The sequence below is a fragment of the Salmo salar genome, chromosome 01 (genome assembly GCF_965601325.2).
Source record: "Salmo salar chromosome 01, fSalSal1, whole genome shotgun sequence".
Lineage (NCBI taxonomy): Eukaryota > Metazoa > Chordata > Actinopteri > Salmoniformes > Salmonidae > Salmo > Salmo salar.
The window spans coordinates 106,969,038-106,992,500 of record NC_138291.1 but is presented as its reverse complement, the minus strand read 5'-3'; the positions used below and the strand labels follow the sequence as shown (position 1 = coordinate 106,992,500).

The window sequence follows — 23,463 nt, the reverse complement described above, 5'->3', positions numbered from 1 at the left end:
GGTGATTAGGGCTCGCAGTCGGCGTAAAAATTCATCCCAAAGGTGTTCGATGGGGTTGAGGTCAGGGCTCTGTGCAGGCCAGTCAAGTTCTTCACAGAGCCCTGACCTCAACCCCATCGAATACCTTTGGGACGAACGCCAACTGCGAGCCAGGTCTAATCTAATAATCTAATCTAATCATACAGATATCGACAAACGATATCTGGATGGACCTCGCTTTGTGCACAGGAGCATTGTCATGCTGAAACAGGGAAGGGCCTTCCCCAAACTTTTGCCACAAAGTTGGAAGCACAGAATGGTCTAGAATGTCATTGTATGCTGTAGATTTCCCTTTACTGGTACTAAGGGGGCTAGCCTGAAACATGAAGAACAGCCCCAAACCATTATTCCTCCTCCACCAAACTTTACAGTTGTCACTATGCATTTTGGGAGGTAGCGTTTTCCTGGCATCCACCAAACCCAGATTATTCCGTCGGACTGACAGATAGTGAAGCGTGGTTCATCACTCCAGAGAATGCTTTGCGACTGCTCCAGGGTCCAATGGTGGCGAGCTTTACACCACTCCAGCCGACTCTTGGCATTGCACATGGTGATCTTAGGCTTGTGTGCTGCTGCTCGGCCATGGAAACCCATTTTATGAAGCTCCCGACTAACAGTTCTTGTGCTGATGTTGTTTCCAGAGACAATTTGGAACTCAGTAGTGAGTGTTACAACCAAGGACAGATGATTTTTACGCGCTTCAGCACTCGGCGGTCCTGTTCTGTGAGTTTGTGTGGCCTACCACTTCGCGGCTGAGCCGTTGTTGCTCCTAGATGTTTCCACTTCACAATAACAGCCGAATCCACTAATATGAAGGGGTGTCCACATACTGCTGTAAATATAGTGTAAGTTTTGACTCTAAAAACATCTTACACTGTGTGTGTCTGTGTGTGTCGTGTGTGTGTGTGTGTGTGTGTGTGTGTGTGTGTGTGTGTGTGTGTGTGTGTGTGTGTGTGTGTGTGTGTGTGTGTGTGTGTGTGTGTGTAGTAACTCACCATCACTGACAGTGTTGGCGGGCAGACGACCCACAAGTGTCCGGTCCACACACACACGGTCCAGCTGGGGTCCATTTAGGGACAGGGTCACCAGTACCCCACTGCTCAGCATGAGCTAGGGAGACACACACACATACAAACACACGTGATACATCTCCACCAACCGCCGAAAAAGGGAAAGGGTCTAGGAGCTAGGAGCTAGGGAAAGGGGGCTGCGGTGTTGGGTTCTCTCTCCAGTGGGTCTGTAGCAGGGTAGAGGGGTGGGGTGTTGGGTTCTCTCTCCAGTGGGTCTGTAGCAGGGTAGAGGGGTGGGGTGTTGGGTTCTCTCTCCAGTGGGTCTGTAGCAGGGTAGAGGGGTGGGGTGTTGGGTTCTCTCTCCAGTGGGTCTGTAGCAGGGTAGAGGGGTGGGGTGTTGGGTTCTCTCTCCAGTGGGTCTGTAGCAGGGTAGAGGGGTGGGGTGTTGGGTTCTCTCTCCAGTGGGTCTGTAGCAGGGTAGAGGGGTGGGGTGTTGGGTTCTCTCTCCAGTGGGTCTGTAGCAGGGTAGAGGGGTGGGGGGCACTTAGAGAGCGTCTGGTTCAGGTATTTGATTTCTGACTGACTGGCAAAGGCGGATGCTCCTTGGATCTGACAAATAATGTGTAAAGAGGTGTGTAGTCTACCCGAGAGAGAGAGAGAGAGAGAGAGAGAGAGAGAGAGAGAGAGAGAGAGAGAGAGAGAGGGAGAGGGAGAGGGAGAGGGAGAGGGAGAGAGAGAGGGGGGGGGGGGGGGGGGGGAGAGGGAGAGAGAGAGGGAGAGAGCGCGAGTGTGTAAGGGGGTGTACCTGACAGCAATGCTTGCTCTTCCATCTGGAGTGAACAACTGAGTTGGTCTGCAACAGCTCCTGAAACACACACACAGTGAGTAGGGGGAGGGAGAGAGACGAGAGACCGGGAAAGAGGATGCAGGTGAGTGAGCGAGAAAGTGACTGTCTGTGTGTCTGTGTGTCTGTGTGTCTGTGCACTTGGCGTGTGTGAGTAAGGGTCAGTCATTCCAGAAGTATTCCAAACACAGCTGGGAGATGGCAGGGGAGGGAGGGAGGGAGGGCCTAGATGTGTCTAGTTTCAGACAATGGTGGAGGGGTGGGGGGGGAACAGGCTCAGCCAGGGCCGAGCAAACAAAGATACGTCTGTAATGCTAGGAAGAAAATGGGGAGGAAGGAGGGATGGAGATGGAGAGGAGGGATGAGGAGAAACCTGTAGGTCCCTGAGCCCCTCAAATATCCCCCTCGATGACAGAGCAGGGAGCGAAAGAGAGGTGTTGAGAGAGAGAGAAGCGAGGGATTCCGAGAGAGAAAGAAAACAGAGGATGCCCCTATTTGTTAATCAATCGGGCGTTTCGGAAAGGGAAAACTCCCGGCGTCCCTACCCTAGGGGCGGTTACCTCAAGCTTCTCGAGCGAATCACGGAGCTTCTCCGGACGACGGTTCCTGAGGGTCCACGAGTAGCCGCGAGCTATGAGAAAAACAAGACGAGGGGATGAGCATAAGAAAGAGGAAAGAAGAAAACAACAGGAAGTTTAGTCAAGTGACTTATATGGAAGGAGAGAGAGAGTATTCCCAAACCATTCCCAAACTCCCATGGGAGCACACCGGACCGGAAAACCAACCAACCAACCAACCAATGGGATAATCATGGAATTTAATTTCAAGAGGTCAAGGAATGAATGAAACCAATTGGAGAAATACATCATCGCTACATGTTTAGACGGGAGGTTAAAGGACAATAGGGTCACCTGGAAAGGAGAAATGGAGAGCAGGGCATTGGGTTTGAAGAATGAGGCTAGGAAGGGAATTAGGAAGGAGCAATGTGTCTAGGAATTAGAGTAGGAAACACAACACCCTTAGAGAGTCTCTCTGTACTCCCACTTTATAGGGCTGCAAGCTAAAGACCATCCTATTGGATCTAGATGATTGGAGGGCCATTCACCTTCCTCAGTTGATTTATTGTAAGTCACCAACCTGGTTAGGTGTATCTGCTGAATTACTTATTACTACTACTACTAATACAATAATAATAATAATACCATTTAGCAGACACTTTTTCCCAAAGCGACTTAAAGTCATACATACAATGCCCACAATCCTAGTGTTTCAATCGCCATGCTCTACCAACTGAGTCATACATACAGGACAATTTATATATGACGCTCCTCTAAGTAAAACTACAGGTGTCATATTGAGTTGTGTTTTGATCAAACTACAGGTGTCATATTGAGTTGTGATCAATCAAACTACAGGTGTCATATTTGAGTTGTGATCAAACTACAGGTGTCATATTTGAGTTGTGTTTTGATCAAACTACAGGTGTCATATTTGAGTTGTGTTTTGATCAAACTACAGGTGTCCTATTGAGTTGTGTTTTGATCAAACTACAGGTGTCCTATTGAGTTGTGTTTTGATCAAACTACAGGTGTCATATTTGAGTTGTGTTTTGATCAAACTACAGGTGTCATATAGAGTTGTGTTTAGGTCAAACTACAGGTGTCCTATTGAGTTGTGTTTTGATCAAACTACAGGCGTCCTATTGAGTTGTGTTTTGATCAAACTACAGGTGTCACATTCGAGTTGTTTTGATCAAACTACAGGTGTCATATTTGAGTTGTTTTGATCAAACTACAGGTGTCATATTGAGTTGTGTTTTGATCAAACTACAGGTGTCATATTGAGTTGTGTTTTGATCAAACTACAGGCGTCCTATTGAGTTGTGTTTTGATCAAACTACAGGCGTTCTATTGAGTTGTGTTTTGATCAAACTACAGGTGTCATATTGAGTTGTGTTTTGATCAAACTACAGGCGTTCTATTGAGTTGTGTTTTGATCAAACTACAGGTGTCCTATTGAGTTGTTTTGATCAAACTACAGGTGTCCTATAGAGTTGTGTTTTGATCAAACTACAGGTGTCCTATAGAGTTGTGTTTTGATCAAACTACAGGTGTCCTATAGAGTTGTGTTTTGATCAAACTACAGGTGTCCTATAGAGTTGTGTTTTGATCAAACTACAGGTGTCCTATAGAGTTGTGTTTTGATCAAACTGCAGGTGTCCTATAGAGTTGTGTTTTGATCAAACTACAGGTGTCCTATAGAGTTGTGTTTTGATCAAACTACAGGTGTCCTATTGAAGTTGTGTTTTGATCAAACTGCAGGTGTCCTATAGAGTTGTGTTTTGATCAAACTACAGGTGTCATATTGAGTTGTTTTGATCAAACTACAGGTGTCATATTTGAGTTGTTTTGATCAAACTACAGGTGTCATATTGAGTTGTGTTTTGATCAAACTACAGGTGTCATATTGAGTTGTGTTTTGATCAAACTACAGGCGTCCTATTGAGTTGTGTTTTGATCAAACTACAGGCGTTCTATTGAGTTGTGTTTTGATCAAACTACAGGTGTCATATTGAGTTGTGTTTTGATCAAACTACAGGCGTTCTATTGAGTTGTGTTTTGATCAAACTACAGGTGTCCTATTGAGTTGTTTTGATCAAACTACAGGTGTCCTATAGAGTTGTGTTTTGATCAAACTACAGGTGTCCTATAGAGTTGTGTTTTGATCAAACTACAGGTGTCCTATAGAGTTGTGTTTTGATCAAACTACAGGTGTCCTATAGAGTTGTGTTTTGATCAAACTACAGGTGTCCTATAGAGTTGTGTTTTGATCAAACTGCAGGTGTCCTATAGAGTTGTGTTTTGATCAAACTACAGGTGTCCTATAGAGTTGTGTTTTGATCAAACTACAGGTGTCCTATTGAAGTTGTGTTTTGATCAAACTGCAGGTGTCCTATAGAGTTGTGTTTTGATCAAACTACAGGTGTCCTATAGAGTTGTGTTTTGATCAAACTACAGGTGTCCTATTGAAGTTGTGTTTTGATCAAACTGCAGGTGTCCTATAGAGTTGTGTTTTGATCAAACTACAGGTGTCCTATAGAGTTGTGTTTTGATCAAACTACAGGTGTCCTATAGAGTTGTGTTTTGATCAAACTACAGGTGTCCTATAGAGTTGTGTTTTGATCAAACTACAGGTGTCCTATAGAGTTGTGTTTTGATCAAACTACAGGTGTCCTATTGAAGTTGTGTTTTGATCAAACATGGAGCGAAGATGTTTTAGAGCTGTAAGAACCCTCAGAGCACCAGCAATGAGAAAGCTCTCATTACCAACAAATATACACTACATCCACTTTTCTCCTTATTGAAAGACCTCTCGCAAATATTGATAAGCCATATTTGTTTGATGTAAGGTTTTAGTCTCTGAGTCTCTGAGAGCAGTAGCCAGCCAGCCAGTAACACTCTCCTACAGTTATCTCTACCCCAGCCTCTGCGGGAAGACAAACTCAAAGTTAGCAGAACACATCTAAATACACACGCCACTTGAAACTACCTCGTTCCACACACAAACCCTGTCATTTCCCCATACTCTCCCCATCGCTCCCTCCACTGGCGGAGAGAGAGACAGAAGAAAAAAAAACTAAAAAAAGTTAATTGAATTCTGGGGCCTAGTCCTTCCCTGTGCATATACATGAGCGTTAATATGGAAGGTAAGGAGGTCTGCTTTTTCAAGATGGCCTAATCGTTTTCCTATCAGTTTTTCCCTCCTCCTCTCTATTTAAAAAGAAAGTATTAAGAGACGTAGTCTCCTTCTACAACGAGTGGGAGTGGGGAAGCAGATACATGCAAATGAGGTAGCGGGGGAGAGGGGAGATGGGAGGAGGAGGGCAGGGGGACGCGTGTTTGTCTCCTGATAAGGGTGTTTGTATTCCCCTCCTGGGCGAGAGAGGGAGAGAGGAAGAGATGGGGAGAGAGAGAAGAGAGAGAGGAAGAGATGGGGGGAGAGAGAGATGAGAGAGAGAGAGATGAGAGAGATGAGAGAGAGAAGAGATGAGAAAGAGAAGAGAGAAAGATGAATGAGTAGAGAGCGAGAGAGAGTCAGGTTGATTGACAGATTGACTAGCTAAGAGTTATTTCATGGAAAATGGTCCTCCTGGTATGATGATGATCAGGTCCCTAATGGTACCACTCTGGGGTGTTTGGACTGGGGAGAACACACACACACCTACCCGCTCAACCAGTCCCCACTTCATCCCATCCCCCAAATACCACACTTGACCTGTTCTTCAACCTATTCCAACACAACCCCACTACAACATCACCCACCCCAAATGATCTCACTTCTCCTGAACTCCCTTTTGCCTCAACACAGTACAATATAACCCACCAAAATACTATCACCTACGGCTTGTTATAATGTTAGTCATTTCTGCATAAGGTTTGTGTTGTGAGGGCAGTGATTTGAAAGGACTTACATTCAGAGAAATACTGTTTGTCAGTGTAGTAGTGGTGCTCTGATGGGATGGCTGAAAGAAAGAGGACAGTACAGGAGGTCCAAAACAATGAGGTAGACTGTTCTACTGTTTCAGGTGTATGCTATGTACATGTCAGTGTTGTCTATGTGTCAAGAGAGGGTTAGTGTGTGTGTGTGTGTGTGTGTGTGTGTGTGTGTGTGTGTGTGTGTGTGTGTGTGTGTGTGTGTGTGTGTGTGTGTGTAGGTGTGTTTCCAGGTGGGACAGGAACAGCAAGCCAGTGCTAAACAGAGCCCCTCCAACATGACCAGTCGACAGCCTAGCCCAAGCCTCCTCACTCAGCCGCCGGGAGCAGGAAAGTGGCCTGTCTGGTAGGATCTGGCAGGCCCCGCTGGCAGTTTAGGCCACTTCCAGGATTAGTGGTCCCTAATCAGATAAGAGGCTGAGAGGACACCCAGACACAGCCACCTGCTTCAGGACAGAGTAGGAGTAGCCCCTAGTGCCCCATACGCTGATCCAAGGTCAGTTTAGTGGTTTCTCCCCCTACAGTTAAGGTCAGGGGGGAGCTGATCCTAGAGCTGAGGGTCAGTGGGGGGAGGAGGAGCTGATCCTAGAGCTGAGGGTCTGGGGGGGAGGAGGAGCTGATCCTAGATCTGAGGGTCTGGGGGGGGCGGGGAGTGGGAGCTGATCCTAGATCTGAGGGTCTGGGGGGGCGGGGAGTGGGAGCTGATCCTAGATCTGAGGGTCTGGGGGGAGGAGGAGCTGATCCTAGAGCTGAGGGTCTGGGGGGGAGGAGGAGCTGATCCTAGATCTGAGGGTCTGGGGGGGGGCGGGGAGTGGGAGCTGATCCTAGATCTGAGGGTCTGGGGGGGCGGGGAGTGGGAGCTGATCCTAGATCTGAGGGTCTGGGGGGAGGAGGAGCTGATCCTAGAGCTGAGGGTCTGGGGGGGCGGGGAGTGGGAGCTGATCCTAGAGCTGAGGGTCAGTGGGGGGAGTGGGAGCTGATCCTAGATCTGAGGGTCTGGGGGGGAGGAGGAGCTGATCCTAGAGCTGAGGGTCTGGGGGGGGCGAGGAGGAGCTGATCCTAGATCTGAGGGTCAGTGGGGGGAGGAGGAGCTGATCCTAGAGCTGAGGGTCAGTGGGGGGAGGGGGAGCTGATCTTAGAGCTGAGGGTCTGTGGGGGGAGGAGGAGCTGATCCTAGATCTGAGGGTCAGTGGGGGGAGGAGGAGCTGATCCTAGAGCTGTGGGTCTGGGGGGGCGGGGAGTGGGAGCTGATCCTTGAGCTATGGGTCTGGGGGGGCGGGGAGTGGAGCTGATCCTAGAGCTGAGGGTCAGTGGGGGGAGGAGGAGCTGATCCTAGAGCTGTGGGTCTGGGGGGGCGGGGAGTGGGAGCTGATCCTAGATCTGAGGGTCTGGGGGGGCGGGGAGGAGCTGATCCTAGAGCTGAGGGTCTGGGGGGGCGGGGAGTGGGAGCTGATCCTAGATCTGGGGGTCTGGGGGGGCGGGGAGTGGGAGCTGATCCTAGATCTGAGGGTCTGGGGGGGCGGGGAGTGGGAGCTGATCCTAGATCTGAGGGTCTGGGGGGAGGAGGAGCTGATCTGAGAGTTGAGGGTCTGGGGAGGCGGGGAGTGGGAGCTGATCCTAGAGCTGAGGGTCAGTGGGGGGAGTGGGAGCTGATCCTTGATCTGAGGGTCTGGGGGGGAGGAGGAGCTGATCCTAGAGCTGAGGGTCTGGGGGGGCGAGGAGGAGCTGATCCTAGATCTGAGGGTCAGTGGGGGGAGGAGGAGCTGATCCTAGAGCTGAGGGTCAGTGGGGGGAGGGGGAGCTGATCTTAGAGCTGAGGGTCTGTGGGGGGAGGAGGAGCTGATCCTAGATCTGAGGGTCAGTGGGGGGAGTGGGAGCTGATCTTGGAGCTGAGGGTCAGTGGGGGGAGTGGGAGCTGATCTTAGAGCTGAGGGTCTGTGGGGGGAGGAGGAGCTGATCCTAGATCTGAGGGTCAGTGGGGGGAGGAGGAGCTGATCCTAGAGCTGTGGGTCTGGGGGGGCGGGGAGTGGGAGCTGATCCTTGAGCTGTGGGTCTGGGGGGGCGGGGAGTAGGAGCTGATCCTTGAGCTGTGGGTCTGGGGGGGCGGGGAGTGGGAGCTGATCCTAGAGCTGAGGGTCAGTGGGGGGAGGAGGAGCTGATCCTAGAGCTGTGGGCCTGGGGGGGCGGGGAGTGGGAGCTGATCCTAGATCTGATGGTCCGGGGGGGCGGGGAGGAGCTGATCCTAGAGCTGAGGGTCTGGGGGGGCGGGGAGTGGGAGCTGATCCTAGATCTGAGGGTCTGGGGGGGCGGGGAGTGGGAGCTGATCCTAGATCTGTGCCTAAGGGGTGAGGGACTGTAGGGGGGGTCCCTTAGTAATTCTAATGAGCCTGGGACTCCCTCTTGTGGAAAGAACGGTGTCTTACATTTGAGGTTAATGTGTGTGTGTGTGTGTGTGTGTGTGTGTGTGTGTGTGTGTGTGTGTGTGTGTGTGTGTGTGTGTGTGTGTGTAGTTAATAGAGGCTATTATCAATTTGCACAGCTTAAATTAGCCGACGCGATGTAGTACTCTCTGCTCTCTCTCTCTCTCTCTCCTTTGTTCTCCCTCCTCCTCTCTTCTCCTCCACTGAGATATCAAGACATCCTTCTGTAATCCTCCAAATTAAATGGCTTTGAGCGAGAGCATCATCTCGCTGAAGATGGACAAGAGACGTGCAGCTGCTCAACATGCAGACGTGTGTGTGTGTGTGTGTGTGTGTGTGTGTGTGTGTGTGTGTGTGTGTGTGTGTGTGTGTGTGTGTGTGTGGAAATAGGAACATATACATTGTAAACATATTTACCTGGCTCTCTTTTGTCATAGTACTGATAGGTGCCAATATCTGTATCTGTGTGCAGAGAGAGAAAGAACGAGAGAGAGAGATGGAAGGAGAGAGAGAAAGAGATGGATAGAGAGAGAAAAAGAGATGGACAGAGAGAGAGAAAGAGATGGAAGGAGAGAGAGAAAGAGATGAAAGGAGAGAGAGAAAGAGATGAAAGGAGAGAGAGAAAGAGATGGAAGGAGAGAGAGAAAGAGATGGATAGAGAGAGAGAAAGAGATGGAAGGAGAGAGAGAAAGAGATGGAAGGAGAGAGAGAAAGAGATGGTAGGAGAGAGAGAAAGAGATGGAAGGAGAGAGAGAAAGAGATGGAAGGAGAGAGAGAAAGAGATGGTAGGAGAGAGAGAAAGAGATGGAAGGAAAGAGCGAGATGGAGAGAGGAGACAGAGAGAGAGAGAGAGAGAGAGAGAGAGAGAGAGAGAGAGAGAGAGAGAGAGAGAGCGAGACCGGTCTGTCAGAAAAACAGACAGATCAGCAATTTCTCACCACGGGATAAACAATCACTATCAGCTAGTGTCCTGTCCCTTCTGCCTGCACTCCGCTCCAGATAACGAGGGAGCAAAGGAGGTGGGAAGGATGGAGGGAATACAGGAGGAGGGAGGGAGGGAATAGAAGAGGAGGGAGGGAGGGAGGGAGGGTAGAGTAGAAGGAGAGAGGGAGGGATAGAGGGATAGAGGAGAAGGGAGGGAGGGAGGGAGGGAGGGAGGGAGGGAGGGAGGGAGGGAGGGAGGGAGGGAGGGAGGGAAGGGAGGGAGGGAGGGAGGAGGGAGGGAGGGAGGGAGGGAGGGAGGGAGGGAGGGAGGGAGTGGAGGAGGGAGGGATAGAGGAGGGAGGGAGAGAGGGAGGAGGGAGGGAGGGAGGGAGGGAGGGAGGGAGGGAGGGAGGGAGGGAGGGAGGGAGGGAGGGAGAGAGTGGATGGAGGGATAGAGGAGGAGGGATAGAGGAGGAGGGGGAGGGAGGGATAGAGGAGAAGGGAGGGAGGGAGGGATAGAGGAGGAGGAGGGATAGAGGAGGAGGGAGGGATAGAGGAGGGAGGGAGGGAGGGAGGGAGTGAGGGATAGAGGAGAAGGGAGGGAGGGAGGGAGGGATAGAGGAGGAGGAGGGATAGAGGAGGAGGGAGGGATAGAGGAGGAGGAGGGAGGGAGGGATAGGAGGAGAAGGGAGGGAGGGAGGGATAGAGGAGGAGGAGGGATAGAGGAGGAGGGAGGGATAGAGGAGGGAGGGAGGGAGAGGGGGATAGAGGAGGGAGGAGGAGGGAGGGATAGGAGAAGGAGGGATATAACACTGATGAAGAGAGAAGCCTCTGTAGCCTCCCTTCACCTCCAGGACAGACTCCATCCCACACATGCCTAGTTGCACCTAATCAACACACACACACCTCTACCCCTAAACTGCTGAGACTAGACTTTCATTGGGTGTTATTAGCGACGGCCCAAACTCCGGGCCGGGCCAGGATTCTCACAGCACATCACTATTTTATCACGTCCTCTCTGCTGCTGCTGGCGTGTGTGTGGGTGTGTGTGTGTCTTCTGCTGCTGCTCCTTAGAACAGGTCACACTAATAAAGGGGAGCGCTGACGCATACACACACACACACACACACACACACACACACACACACACACACACACACACACACACACTTTCATAGTATTTCCATCTGTCCTGTTTGATATGTATCCTCCAGACAGGTAACTAGGATTTTGGGCGGATGTATACTGTACAGACAGGGGTTGGCAGGGGAGCGTCACGCCTCACCACCTCAAGCCACCATCCTGATATATCCCTCCACCCAACGTTTCCTCTGATAGCAAAAAACACAAAGTCACAAATAAACTAATATAACCACGACACACACACCTGTCACACACACACACACACACACACACACACACACACACACACACGGTTTGGCCTCAGAGACACTATCTCCGCCTGAAGCTTACCAGACTGGAAAAGAAGAGACCTGAAGGGAAGCTAAACAAGAAAAATAACATTTATTTCTCTGTGACTGAAAAGATGAACAGATAGGCGTGGAGAGACAGACAGCAACTGTCAACCCCGACTCAAACGTAGGGCCCACCCACAAGGTCATAAAGGTCAGGGGTTGGTTGGCGGTCATCGTAAGCCTAGAGCATAGACGACAAATGAACAGTAAAGGTCCCATTCACAATTGAGATAATTGGTTCATTCAGAATGTCTTACATTATTAATATACAGTATATAATATTAGCAGACGCTTTTATCCAAAGCTCCTTACAGTCATGTCTGCATACATTTTACATATGGGGGGCCCCAGCGGGAATTGATCCCAAGAGCAATGCTCTACCAACTGAGCTAAAGGACCATTCATTTATGTCAATGGGAGACAGGCTCACCTCAATGGGAGACAGGCTCACGTCAATGGGAGACAGGCTCACGTCAATGGGGACAGGAGCAGGCTCACCTCAATGGGAGACAGGCTCACGTCAATGGGAGACAGGCTCACGTCAATGGGAGACAGGCTCACGTCAATGGAGACAGGCTCACATCAATGGGAGACAGGCTCACGTCAATGGGAGACAGGCTCACGTCAATGGGAGACAGGCTCACGTCAATGGGAGACAGGCTCACGTCAATGGGAGACAGGCTCACGTCAATGGGAGACAGGCTCACGTCAATGGGAGACAGACTCACGTCAATGGGAGACAGACTCACCTCAATGGGAGACAGGCTCACCTCAATGGGAGACAGGCTCACCTCAATGGGAGACAGGCTCACCGTCAATGGGAGACAGGCTCACGTCAATGGGAGACAGGCTCACGTCAATGGGAGACAGGCTCACGTCAATGGGAGACAGGCTCACCTCAATGGGAGACAGGCTCACGTCAATGGGAGACAGGCTCACGTCAATGGGAGACAGACTCACGTCAATGGGAGACAGGCTCACGTCAATGGGGAGACAGACTCACGTCAATGGGAGACAGACTCACGTCAATGGGAGACAGGCGCACGTCAATGGGAGACAGGCTCACGTCAATGGGAGACAGGCTCACGTCAATGGGAGACAGGCTCACCTCAATGGGAGACAGGCTCACGTCAATGGGAGACAGACATACACTACCGTTCAAAAGTTTGGGGTCACTTAGAAATGTCCTTGATTTTTAAAGAAAAGCCATTTTTTTGTCCATTAAAATAACATCAAATTGATCAGAAATACAGTGTAGACATTGTTAATGTTGTAAATGACTATTGTTGCTGGAAACGGCAGATTTTGAATGGAATATCTACATAGGCGTACAGAGACCCATTATCAGCAACCATCACTCCTGTGTTCCAATGGCACGTTGTGTTAGCTAATCCAAGTTTATCATTTTAAAAGGCTAATTGATCATTAGAAAACCCTTTTGCAATTATGTTAGCACAGCTGAAAACGGGTGTGATTAAAGAAGCAATAAAACTGGCCTTCTTTAGACTAGTTGAGTATCTGGAGCATCAGCATTTGTGGGTTCAATTACAGGCTCAAAATGGCCAGAAACAAAGAACTTTCTTCTGAAACTCGTCAGTCAATGTTCAGAGAAATTAAGGCTATTCCATGCGAGAAATTGCCAAGAAACTGAAGATCTCGTACAACGCTGTGTACTACTCCCTTCACAGAACAGCGCAAACTGGCTCTAACCAGAATAGAAAGAGGAGTGGGAGGCACAACTGAGCAAGAGGACAAGTACATTAGAGTGTCTAGTTTGAGAAACAGACGCCTCACAAGTCCTCAACTGGCAGCTTCATTAAATAGTACCCGCAAAACACCAGCCTCAACGTCAACAGTGAAGAGGAGACTCTGGGATGCTGGCCTTCTAAGTAGGACATTTCTAAGTGACCCCAAACTTTTGAATGGTAGTGTATGTCAATGGGAGACGGACACATGTCAATGGGAGACGGACACATGTCAATGGGAGACGGACACATGTCAATGGGAGACGGACACGTCAATGGGAGACGGACACATGTCAATGGGAGACGGACACATGTCAATGGGAGACGGACACATGTCAATGGGAGACGGACACATGTCAATGGGAGATGGACACATGTCAATGGGAGACGGACACATGTCAATGGGAGAAATGTGAGTTAATGGATAGAACGTACAAGTTCAGAACCAGAAGAGTCTTAAATGTATTTGATCAGAAAGAATTGACATTAAATAAAAGAATGAATTTGAAACATACACAAGTGTAGTAATACATTCCACTTGTAGTGAGCTGCTGGAGGACCAACAGTGAAGCTGTCTCTAAAACAGACACACAAACCTCTGACTTGTAGTGAGCTGCTGGAGGACCAGCAGTGAAGCTCGGCCAAGCAGAACGCCATCTGACGAAGGAGGGGAACCCGAGACTGCAGAGAGAGGAGGGGAAAGTAGGGAACGAGTGAAATCAGGAGAAAAAGGGCAGACAAAACAACATGACAGATACACCTGTAGTGGTGATGAACGCGTATGTGGAGAACGGTGGAGGGGTTACATAGAGGGTGCTGAGGGTCTCACACACACACACACACACACACACACACACACACACACACACACACACACACACACACACACACACACACACAATCAAAGTGAACTCTAAGAAGGCCCTGCTATAGTGCACCCACATCATAGGTAGTGGGGGGGCAGGTAGCTTGGCGGTTAGAGAGAAAGGTCCTTAGTTCGAATCCCCGAGCCGACCAGGTGAAACATCTGTCAATGTGCCCTTGAGCAAGGCACTTAACCTTCATTGCTCCTGGGTCAACGTTGATAATATCTGACCCGGGCTGTGACCCCACTCTCTGTTGGGATATGCAACAAAAATTCAAACATTTACATTAGTGAAATATACACACCCAGCTAATTATGATGTATTAGTGATGAAGAACCTATCATTCCACACACATCACTGTCTGTTGATGAAGAGGACAAATCTCTCTCTCCCCCACATCATCTTTCTCCCTCTCTTTCTCTTTTCCTCCCTTGCTCCATCCCTCTCTCATCCATGACCAGGTTACTGCTGACGCTGGACTCTCTCTTCCTTTCCCTCCCTCCCTCCCTCCCCTCCCTCCCTCCCTCCCTCCCTCCATAATGCTAAGGGTGGACTCTCTCTTCCTTTCTCTCCCTCCGTCTCTCCATCTCTCCATCCCTTCATAATGCTGAGGATGGACTCTCCTTCACTTTCTCTCCTGATCCCTCCATCCCTCCCTCCCTCCCTCCCTCGCTCCATATTGCTGAGGCTGAACTCTCTCTTATCTCTGTCCCTTGCTCCTGCTGTGGGGAAAGAAACTCTCACTCCACCCACCACACACACACACACACACACACACACACACACACACACACACACACACACACACACACACACACACACACACACACACACACACACACACACACACACACACACACACACACACCAATAATAAACAGATAAACATGGCGCCACTGAAACGCTGGGGTAGCAGCACTGCTGTATCACTGTAACTAGTTTACTGACATAAGAGGATTCCTTTATCCTATAATAACCTGCTTCAACTGGAAGTCAGCCCTTTTCTGAAGGGAAACCAATATGGCCATGAAGTGAGGAAAAGGAAATCTGTCATTTAGCAAAGAGAGATAGCTGGGTGTCTGGGCGCTACAGTTCAGGGGTCATATCAGAGACAGTAGTGTGGGTATACCGGAGCTTCCAAAAGGTTTCTGTAGGAACGGCATGTTTTCCTGGGTATCAATACGTTTGGAAAGGATTGTTGGATTAGAGAACACTGGGATGCACTTTGTGTCTCCGTGTCCAGTCGACACTTTGAGACAACTCCTACAGAGAGGTGGAAAGAAAAGGAATCAGGACATATTTTGGTCTCCTTTGTGAAGTGTGGCAGCTAGTCAAGAACAGCTGACGCTCCCTCCAATTGGTGTGTGTGTGTGTGTGGTCAGGGGCATAGTGTGTGTGTGTGGGTGTGTGTGTGTATGTGTGTGTGTGTGTGTGTGTGTGTGTGTGTGTGTGTGTGTGTGTGTGTGTGTGTGTGTGTGTGTGGTCAGGGGGCATAGTGTGTGTGTGTGTGTGTGTGTGTGTGTGTGTGTGTGTGTGTGTGTGTGTGTGTGTGTGTGTGGTCAGGGGGCATAGTGTGTGTGTGTGTGTGTGTGTGTGTGTGAGACAGTGTGTGAGAGTCGAGCCGAGTGAGAATTAGAGAAGTGTAACAGCAGTGTGTGTGTGTTTGATTGTGAAGGCAGGGTATGTGTGTGTCCATGTTCACGCCGATAACAACAACAACACACAAAAGGTATGGACTCACTTCATCAACAGTATGGTTATAGACTCACTTCATCAACAGTATGGCTATGGACTCACTTCATCAACAGTATGGTTATAGACTCACTTCATCAACAGTATGGTTATGGACTCACTTCATCAACAGTATGGTTATGGACTCACTTCATCAACAGTATGGCTATGGACTCACTTCATCAACAGTATGGCTATGGACTCACTTCATCAACAGTATGGTTATAGATTCACTTCATCAACAGTATGGTTATGGACTCACTTCATCAACAGTATGGTTATGGACTCACTTCATCAACAGTATGGCTATGGACTCACTTCATCAACAGTATGGCTATGGACTCACTTCATCAACAGTATGGCTATGGACTCACTTCATCAACAGTATGGCTATGGACTCACTTCATCAACAGTATGGCTATGGACTCACTTCATCAACAGTATGGCTATGGACTCACTTCATCAACAGTATGGCTATGGACTCACTTCATCAACAGTATGGCTATGGACTCACTTCATCAACAGTATGGTTATGGACTCACTTCATCAACAGTATGGTTATGGACTCACTTCATCAACAGTATGGCTACGGACTCACTTCATCAACAGTATGGCTATGGACTCACTTCATCAACAGTATGGTTATGGACTCACTTCATCAACGGTATGGCTATGGACTCACTTCATCAACAGTATGGCTATGGACTCACTTCATCAACAGTATGGTTATGGACTCACTTCATCAACAGTATGGCTATGGACTCACTTCATCAACAGTATGGTTATGGACTCTCTTCATCAACAGTATGGCTATGGACTCACTTCATCAACAGTATGGCTATGGACTCACTTCATCAACAGTATGGCTATAGACTCACTTCATCAACAGTATGGTTATGGACTCACTTCATCAACAGTATGGCTATGGACTCACTTCATCAACAGTATGGCTATGGACTCACTTCATCAACAGTATGGCTATGGACTCACTTCATCAACAGTATGGCTATGGACTCACTTCATCAACAGTATGGTTATGGACTCACTTCATCAACAGTATGGCTACGGACTCACTTCATCAACAGTATGGCTATGGACTCACTTCATCAACAGTATGGTTATGGACTCACTTCATCAACAGTATGGCTATGGACTCACTTCATCAACAGTATGGCTATGGACTCACTTCATCAACAGTATGGTTATGGACTCACTTCATCAACAGTATGGCTATGGACTCACTTCATCAACAGTATGGTTATGGACTCTCTTCATCAACAGTATGGCTATGGACTCACTTCATCAACAGTATGGTTATGGACTCACTTCATCAACAGTATGGCTATGGACTCACTTCATCAACAGTATGGCTATGGACTCACTTCATCAACAGTATGGTTATAGACTCACTTCATCAACAGTATGGTTATGGACTCACTTCATCAACAGTATGGCTATGGACTCACTTCATCAACAGTATGGTTATGGACTCACTTCATCAACAGTATGGTTATAGACTCACTTCATCAACAGTATGGCTATGGACTCACTTCATTAACAGTATGGCTATGGACTCACTTCAACAGTAAGAATGTGGACTCACTTCATTAACAGTATGGTTATGGACTCACTTCATCAACAGTATGGCTATGGACTCACTTCATTAACAGTATGGCTATGGACTCACTTCAACAGTAAGAATGTGGACTCACTTCATTAACAGTATGGTTATGGACTCACTTCATCAACAGTATGGCTATGGACTCACTTCATCAACAGTATGGTTATAGACTCACTTCAACAGTATGGCTATAGACTCACTTCATCAACAGTATGGTTATGGACTCACTTCATCAACAGTATGGCTATGGACTCACTTCATCAACAGTATGGCTATGGACTCACTTCATCAACAGTATGGTTATAGACTCACTTCATCAACAGTATGGTTATGGACTCACTTCATCAACAGTATGGTTATGGACTCACTTCATCAACAGTAAGGGTATGGACTCACTTCATCAACAGTATGGCTATGGACTCACTTCAACAACAGTATGGTTATGGACTCACTTCATTAACAGTATGGTTATAGACTCACTTCATCAACAGTATGGCTATGGACTCACTTCATCAACAGTATGGTTATGGACTCACTTCATCAACAGTATGGTTATAGACTCACTTCATCAACAGTATGGTTATGGACTCACTTCATCAACAGTATGGTTATAGACTCACTTCATCAACAGTATGGTTATAGACTCACTTCATCAACAGTATGGTTATGGACTCACTTCATCAACAGTATGGTTATGGACTCACTTCATCAACAGTATGGTTATGGACTCACTTCATCAACAGTATGGTTATAGACTCACTTCCTCAACAGTATGGTTATGGACTCACTTCATCAACAGTATGGTTATGGACTCACTTCATCAACAGTATGGTTATGGACTCACTTCATCAACAGTATGGTTATAGACTCACTTCATCAACAGTATGGTTATAGACTCACTTCATCAACAGTATGGTTATAGACTCACTTCAACAGTATGGCTATAGACTCACTTCATCAATAGTATGGTTATAGACTCACTTCATCAACAGTATGGCTATGGATTCACTTCATCAACAGTATGGTTATAGACTCACTTCATCAACAGTATGGCTATGGACTCACTTCAACAGTATGGCTATAGACTCACTTCATCAATAGTATGGTTATAGACTCACTTCATCAACAGTATGGCTATGGACTCACTTCATCAACAGTATGGTTATAGACTCACTTCATCAACAGTATGGTTATGGACTCACTTCATCAACAGTATGGTTATAGACTCACTTCATCAACAGTATGGTTATGGACTCACTTCATCAACAGTATGGCTATGGACTCACTTCATCAACAGTATGGTTATGGACTCACTTCATCAACAGTATGGTTATAGACTCACTTCATCAACAGTATGGTTATAGACTCACTTCATCAACAGTATGGCTATAGACTCACTTCATCAACAGTATGGCTATAGATTCACTTCATCAAAGGCTATGGACTCACTTCATCAACAGTATGGCTATAGATTCACTTCATCAAAGGCTATGGACTCACTGTGAGAGAGATAAGAAAACAGAAAGAGAAAGAAAGATACAAAAGTGGGAAAGAGAGAGAGAGGGAGGGGGTGGTAGAGGTAGAGAGAGAGAGCGAGGGAGGGGGTGGTAGAGGTAGAGAGAGAGAGGGGGTGGTAGAGGTAGAGAGAGCGAGAGAGGGGGGGGGATGGTAGAGGTAGAGAGAGAGAGGGGGAGGGGGTGGTAGAGGTAGAGAGGAGGGGGTGGTAGAGGTAGAGAGGAGAGAGAGAGGGATGGTAGAGGTAGAGAGATAGAGAGGGATGGTAGAGGTAGAGAGATAGAGAGAGAGGGGGTGGTAGAGGTAGAGAGGAGGGGGTGGTAGAGGTAGAGAGGAGAGAGAGGGAGAGAGGGGTGGTAGAGGTAGAGAGAGGAGAGAAAGAGAGAGAGGGGTGGTAGAGGTAGAGAGAGGAGAGGGAGAGAAGGAGAGAGGGGTGGTAGAGAGGAAGAGAGGGAGAGAGGGGTGGTAGAGAGGGAGAGAGGGAGAGAGGGAGGGGTGGTAGAAAGGGAGAGAGGGAGAGAGAGAGAGAGAGGGAGAGAGGGGTGGTAGAGAGAGAGAGAGAGAGAGAGAGAGAGAGAGAGAGAGAGAGGAGAAAAGGAGAGAGAGGGGTGGTAAAGGTAGAGAGAGAGAGAAGGAGAGAGAGGGGTGGTAGAGGTAGAGAGAGGAGAGGGAGAGAAGGAGAGAGGGGTGGTAGAGAGGAAGAGAGGGAGAGAGGGGTGGTAGAGAGGGAGAGAGGGAGAGAGGGAGGCAGGGGTGGTAGAGAGGGAGAGAGGGAGAGAGAGGGAGAGAGGGGTGGTAGAGAGAGAGAGAGAGAGGAGAGAAGGAGAGAGAGGGGTGGTAAAGGTAGAGAGAGAGAAGGAGAGAGAGGGGTGGTAAAGGTAGAGAGAGAGAAAGAGAGAGAGGGGTGGTAAAGGTAGAGAGAGAGAGAAGGAGAGAGAGGGGTGGTAAAGGTAGAGAGAGAGAAAGAGAGAGAGGGGTGGTAAAGGTAGAGAGAGAGAGAAGGAGAGAGAGGGGTGGTAAAGGTAGAGAGAAGAGAGAAGGAGAGAGGTCTTTAAGTGTGTGATTATCAGGTGAAGGTAACATGAGTAGAGTTCAGACTAAGTGGCAGACATTCTAACCTGTCACATTCTACACATCACTGTGTTTACCGAGCAACCTCATATACCTGAAACAGCAAATCTAACCTAACCACACACACACACACACACACACTTGTGCATGTATACACACGCACGCACACACACACAATTGCATGCACATAGGCCTATGCACACACACAATACAAACACACACAATACAACACACAATACAACACACACAATACAAACACACACAATACAACACACAATACAAACACACACAATACAACACACACAATACAACACACAATACAACACACACAATACAACACACAATACAACACACACAATACAACACACAATACAACACACAATACAACACACAATACAAACACACACAATACAACACACACACAATACAACACACAATACAACACACAATACAAACACACACAATACAACACACAATACAACACACACAATACAACACACAATACAACACACACAATACAACACACAATACAACACATAATACAAACACACACAATACAACACACAATACAACACAACACACACAATACAACACACAATACAACACACAATACAAACACACACAATACAACACACACAATACAACACACAATACAAACACACACAATACAACACACAATACAACACACACAATACAACACACAATACAAACACACACAATACAACACACAATACAACACACACAATACAACACACAATACAACACACACAATACAACACACAATACAAACACACACAATACAACACACAATACAACACACACAATACAACACACAATACAACACACACAATACAACACACAATACAAACACACACAATACAACACACACAATACAACACACAATACAAACACACACAATACAACACACACAATACAACACACAATACAACACACACAATACAACACACAATACAACACACACAATACAACACACAATACAAACACACACAATACAACACACACACAATACAACACACACACAATACAACACACCACAATACAACACACACACAATACAACACACACACAATACAACACACACTCAATACAACACACCACAATACAACACACACAATACAACACACACAATACAACACACACAATACAAACACACACAATACAACACACAATACAACACACAATACAAACACACACAATACAACACACACAAAATACAAACACACACACAATACAACACACACACACACACACACACACAACACACACACACAATACAACACACACACACAATACAATACACACAATACAATACAACACACACACACACACAATACAACACACCACAATACAACACACACACAACACAACACAACACACACACACAATACAACACACACACACAATACAATACAACACACACAATACAACACACACACCACAATACAACACAAACAATACAACACACACAATACAACACACCCAATACAACACACACACAATACAACACACACACAATACAACACACACTCAATACAACACACCACAATACAACACACCACAATACAACACACACACACACACACAATACACACACAATACAACACACCCAATACAACAAACACACAATACAACACACACACAATACAACACACACTCAATACAACACACCACAATACAACACACACACAATACAACACACACACACAATACAACACACCACAATACAACACACACAATACAACACACCACAATACAACACACACACACACACAATACACACACAATACAACACACCCAATACAACACACACACAATACAACACACACACAATACAACACACCACAATACAACACACACACAATACAACACACACACAATACAACACACACTCAATACAACACACCACAATACAACACAACACACAATACAACACACCACAATACAACACACACACAATACAACACACACTCAATACAACACACCACAATACAACACAACACACAATACAACACACCACAATACAACACACACACTCAATACAACACACCACAATACAACACAACACACAATACAACACACCACAATACAACCCACCACAGCAGAGCTCTGCTCCTGAACATCTGTCACTCTCATACCATGGCTTACCTATCCCCCTTCCTCATCCCCTCCCTGGGATCTCACCCTCAAGCAACACACACACACACGCACAAGACAGTGGAGTGGTGGGATGGAGGGGTAGGGGGTAGAGGGGTAGAGGGGTGGAGGGGTAGAGGGGTAGAGGAGTGGAGGGGTAGAGGGGTAGAGGAGTGGAGGGGTAGAGGAGTGGAGGGGTAGAGGGGTAGAGGTGTAGAGGGGTAGAGGGGTAGAGGAGTGGAGGGGTAGAGGGGTAGAGGAGTGGAGGGGTAGAGGAGTGGAGGGGTAGAGGGGTAGAGGAGTGAAGGGGTAGAGGGGTAGAGGAGTGGAGGGGTAGAGGAGTGGAGGGGTAAAGGGGTAGAGGAGTGAAGGGGTAGAGGGGTAGAGGAGTGGAGGGGTAGAGGGGTAGAGGGGTAGAGGGGTAGAGGGATAGAGGGGTAGAAGGGTGGAGGAGTAGAGGGGTAGAGGAGTGGAGGGGTGGAGGGGTAGAGGAGTGGAGGGGTAGAGGAGTGGAGGGGTAGAGGGGTGGAGGGGTAGAGGAGTGGAGGGGTAGAGGGGTAGAGGAGTGGAGGGGTAGAGGAGTGGAGGGGTAGAGGAGTAGAGGGGTAGAGGAGTGGAGGGGTAGAGGGGTAGAGGGGTGGAGGGGTGGAGGAGTGGAGGGGTAGAGGTGTAGAGGGGTAGAGGAGTGGAGGGGTAGAGGGGTAGAGGAGTGGAGGGGTAGAGGGGTGGAGGGGTAGAGGGGTAGAGGAGTGGATGGGTAGAGGAGTGGAGGGGTAGAGGGGTGGAGGGGTAGAGGACTAGAGGAGTGGAGGGGTAGAGGAGTGGAGGGGTAGAGGGGTAGAGGAGTGGAGGGGTAGAGGGGTAGAAGGGTGGAGGGGTAGAGGAGTGGTAGAGGAGTGGAGGGGTAGAGGAGTGGAGGGGTAGAGGTGTAGAGGGGTAGAGGAGGAGCGGAGGGGAGAGGAGTGGAGGAGTGGAGGGGTAGAGGGGTAGAGGGGTGGAGGGGTAGAGGGGTGGAGGGGTAGAGGGGTAGAGGAGTGGTAGAGGAGTAGAGGGGTGGAGGGGTAGGGGGTAGGGGGTAGAGGGGTGGAGGGGTAGAGGGGTAGAGGGGTAGAGGAGTGGAGGGGTAGAGGTGTAGAGGGGTAGAGGGGTGGAGGAGCGGAGGGGTAGAGGAGTGGAGGAGTGGAGGGGTAGAGGGGTAGAGGGGTGGAGGGGTAGAGGGGTGGAGGGGTAGAGGGGTGGTAGAGGGGTGGAGGGGTAGAGGGGTAGAGGACTAGAGGAGTGGAGGGGTAGAGGAGTGGAGGGGTAGAGGGGTAGAGGAGTGGAGGGGTAGAGGGGTAGAAGGGTGGAGGGGTAGAGGAGTGGTAGAGGAGTGGAGGGGTAGAGGGGTGGAGTGGAGGGGTAGAGGGTAGAGGGGTAGAGGGGTGGAGGAGCGGAGGGGTAGAGGAGTGGAGGAGTGGAGGGGTAGAGGGGTAGAGGGGTGGAGGGGTAGAGGGGTGGGGGTAGAGGGGTGGAGGGGTAGGGGGTAGAGGGGTGGAGGGGTAGAGGGGTGGAGGAG

General features: G+C 48.3%; 1 protein-coding gene across 1 annotated transcript in view; it reads right to left on the bottom strand.

Annotated features, from left to right (window-relative positions):
• LOC106593770 (WD repeat-containing and planar cell polarity effector protein fritz homolog) overlaps window positions 1–13,653 on the bottom strand; it is a 54,643-nt gene extending 40,990 nt beyond the window's left edge. Inside the window, exons 1-6 of the mRNA XM_082972885.1 lie at window positions 13,547–13,653; window positions 9,224–9,268; window positions 6,365–6,415; window positions 2,454–2,524; window positions 1,855–1,914; window positions 1,035–1,149 (exon numbers count right to left, since the gene is read on the bottom strand). Coding sequence (XP_082829011.1) covers window positions 1,035–1,149; window positions 1,855–1,914; window positions 2,454–2,524; window positions 6,365–6,415; window positions 9,224–9,268; window positions 13,547–13,607 — 403 coding nt within the window. The 5' untranslated portion in view covers window positions 13,608–13,653. The remainder of the gene's footprint in view (window positions 1–1,034; window positions 1,150–1,854; window positions 1,915–2,453; window positions 2,525–6,364; window positions 6,416–9,223; window positions 9,269–13,546) is intronic.
• Window positions 13,654–23,463: the final 9,810 nt, after the last annotated feature.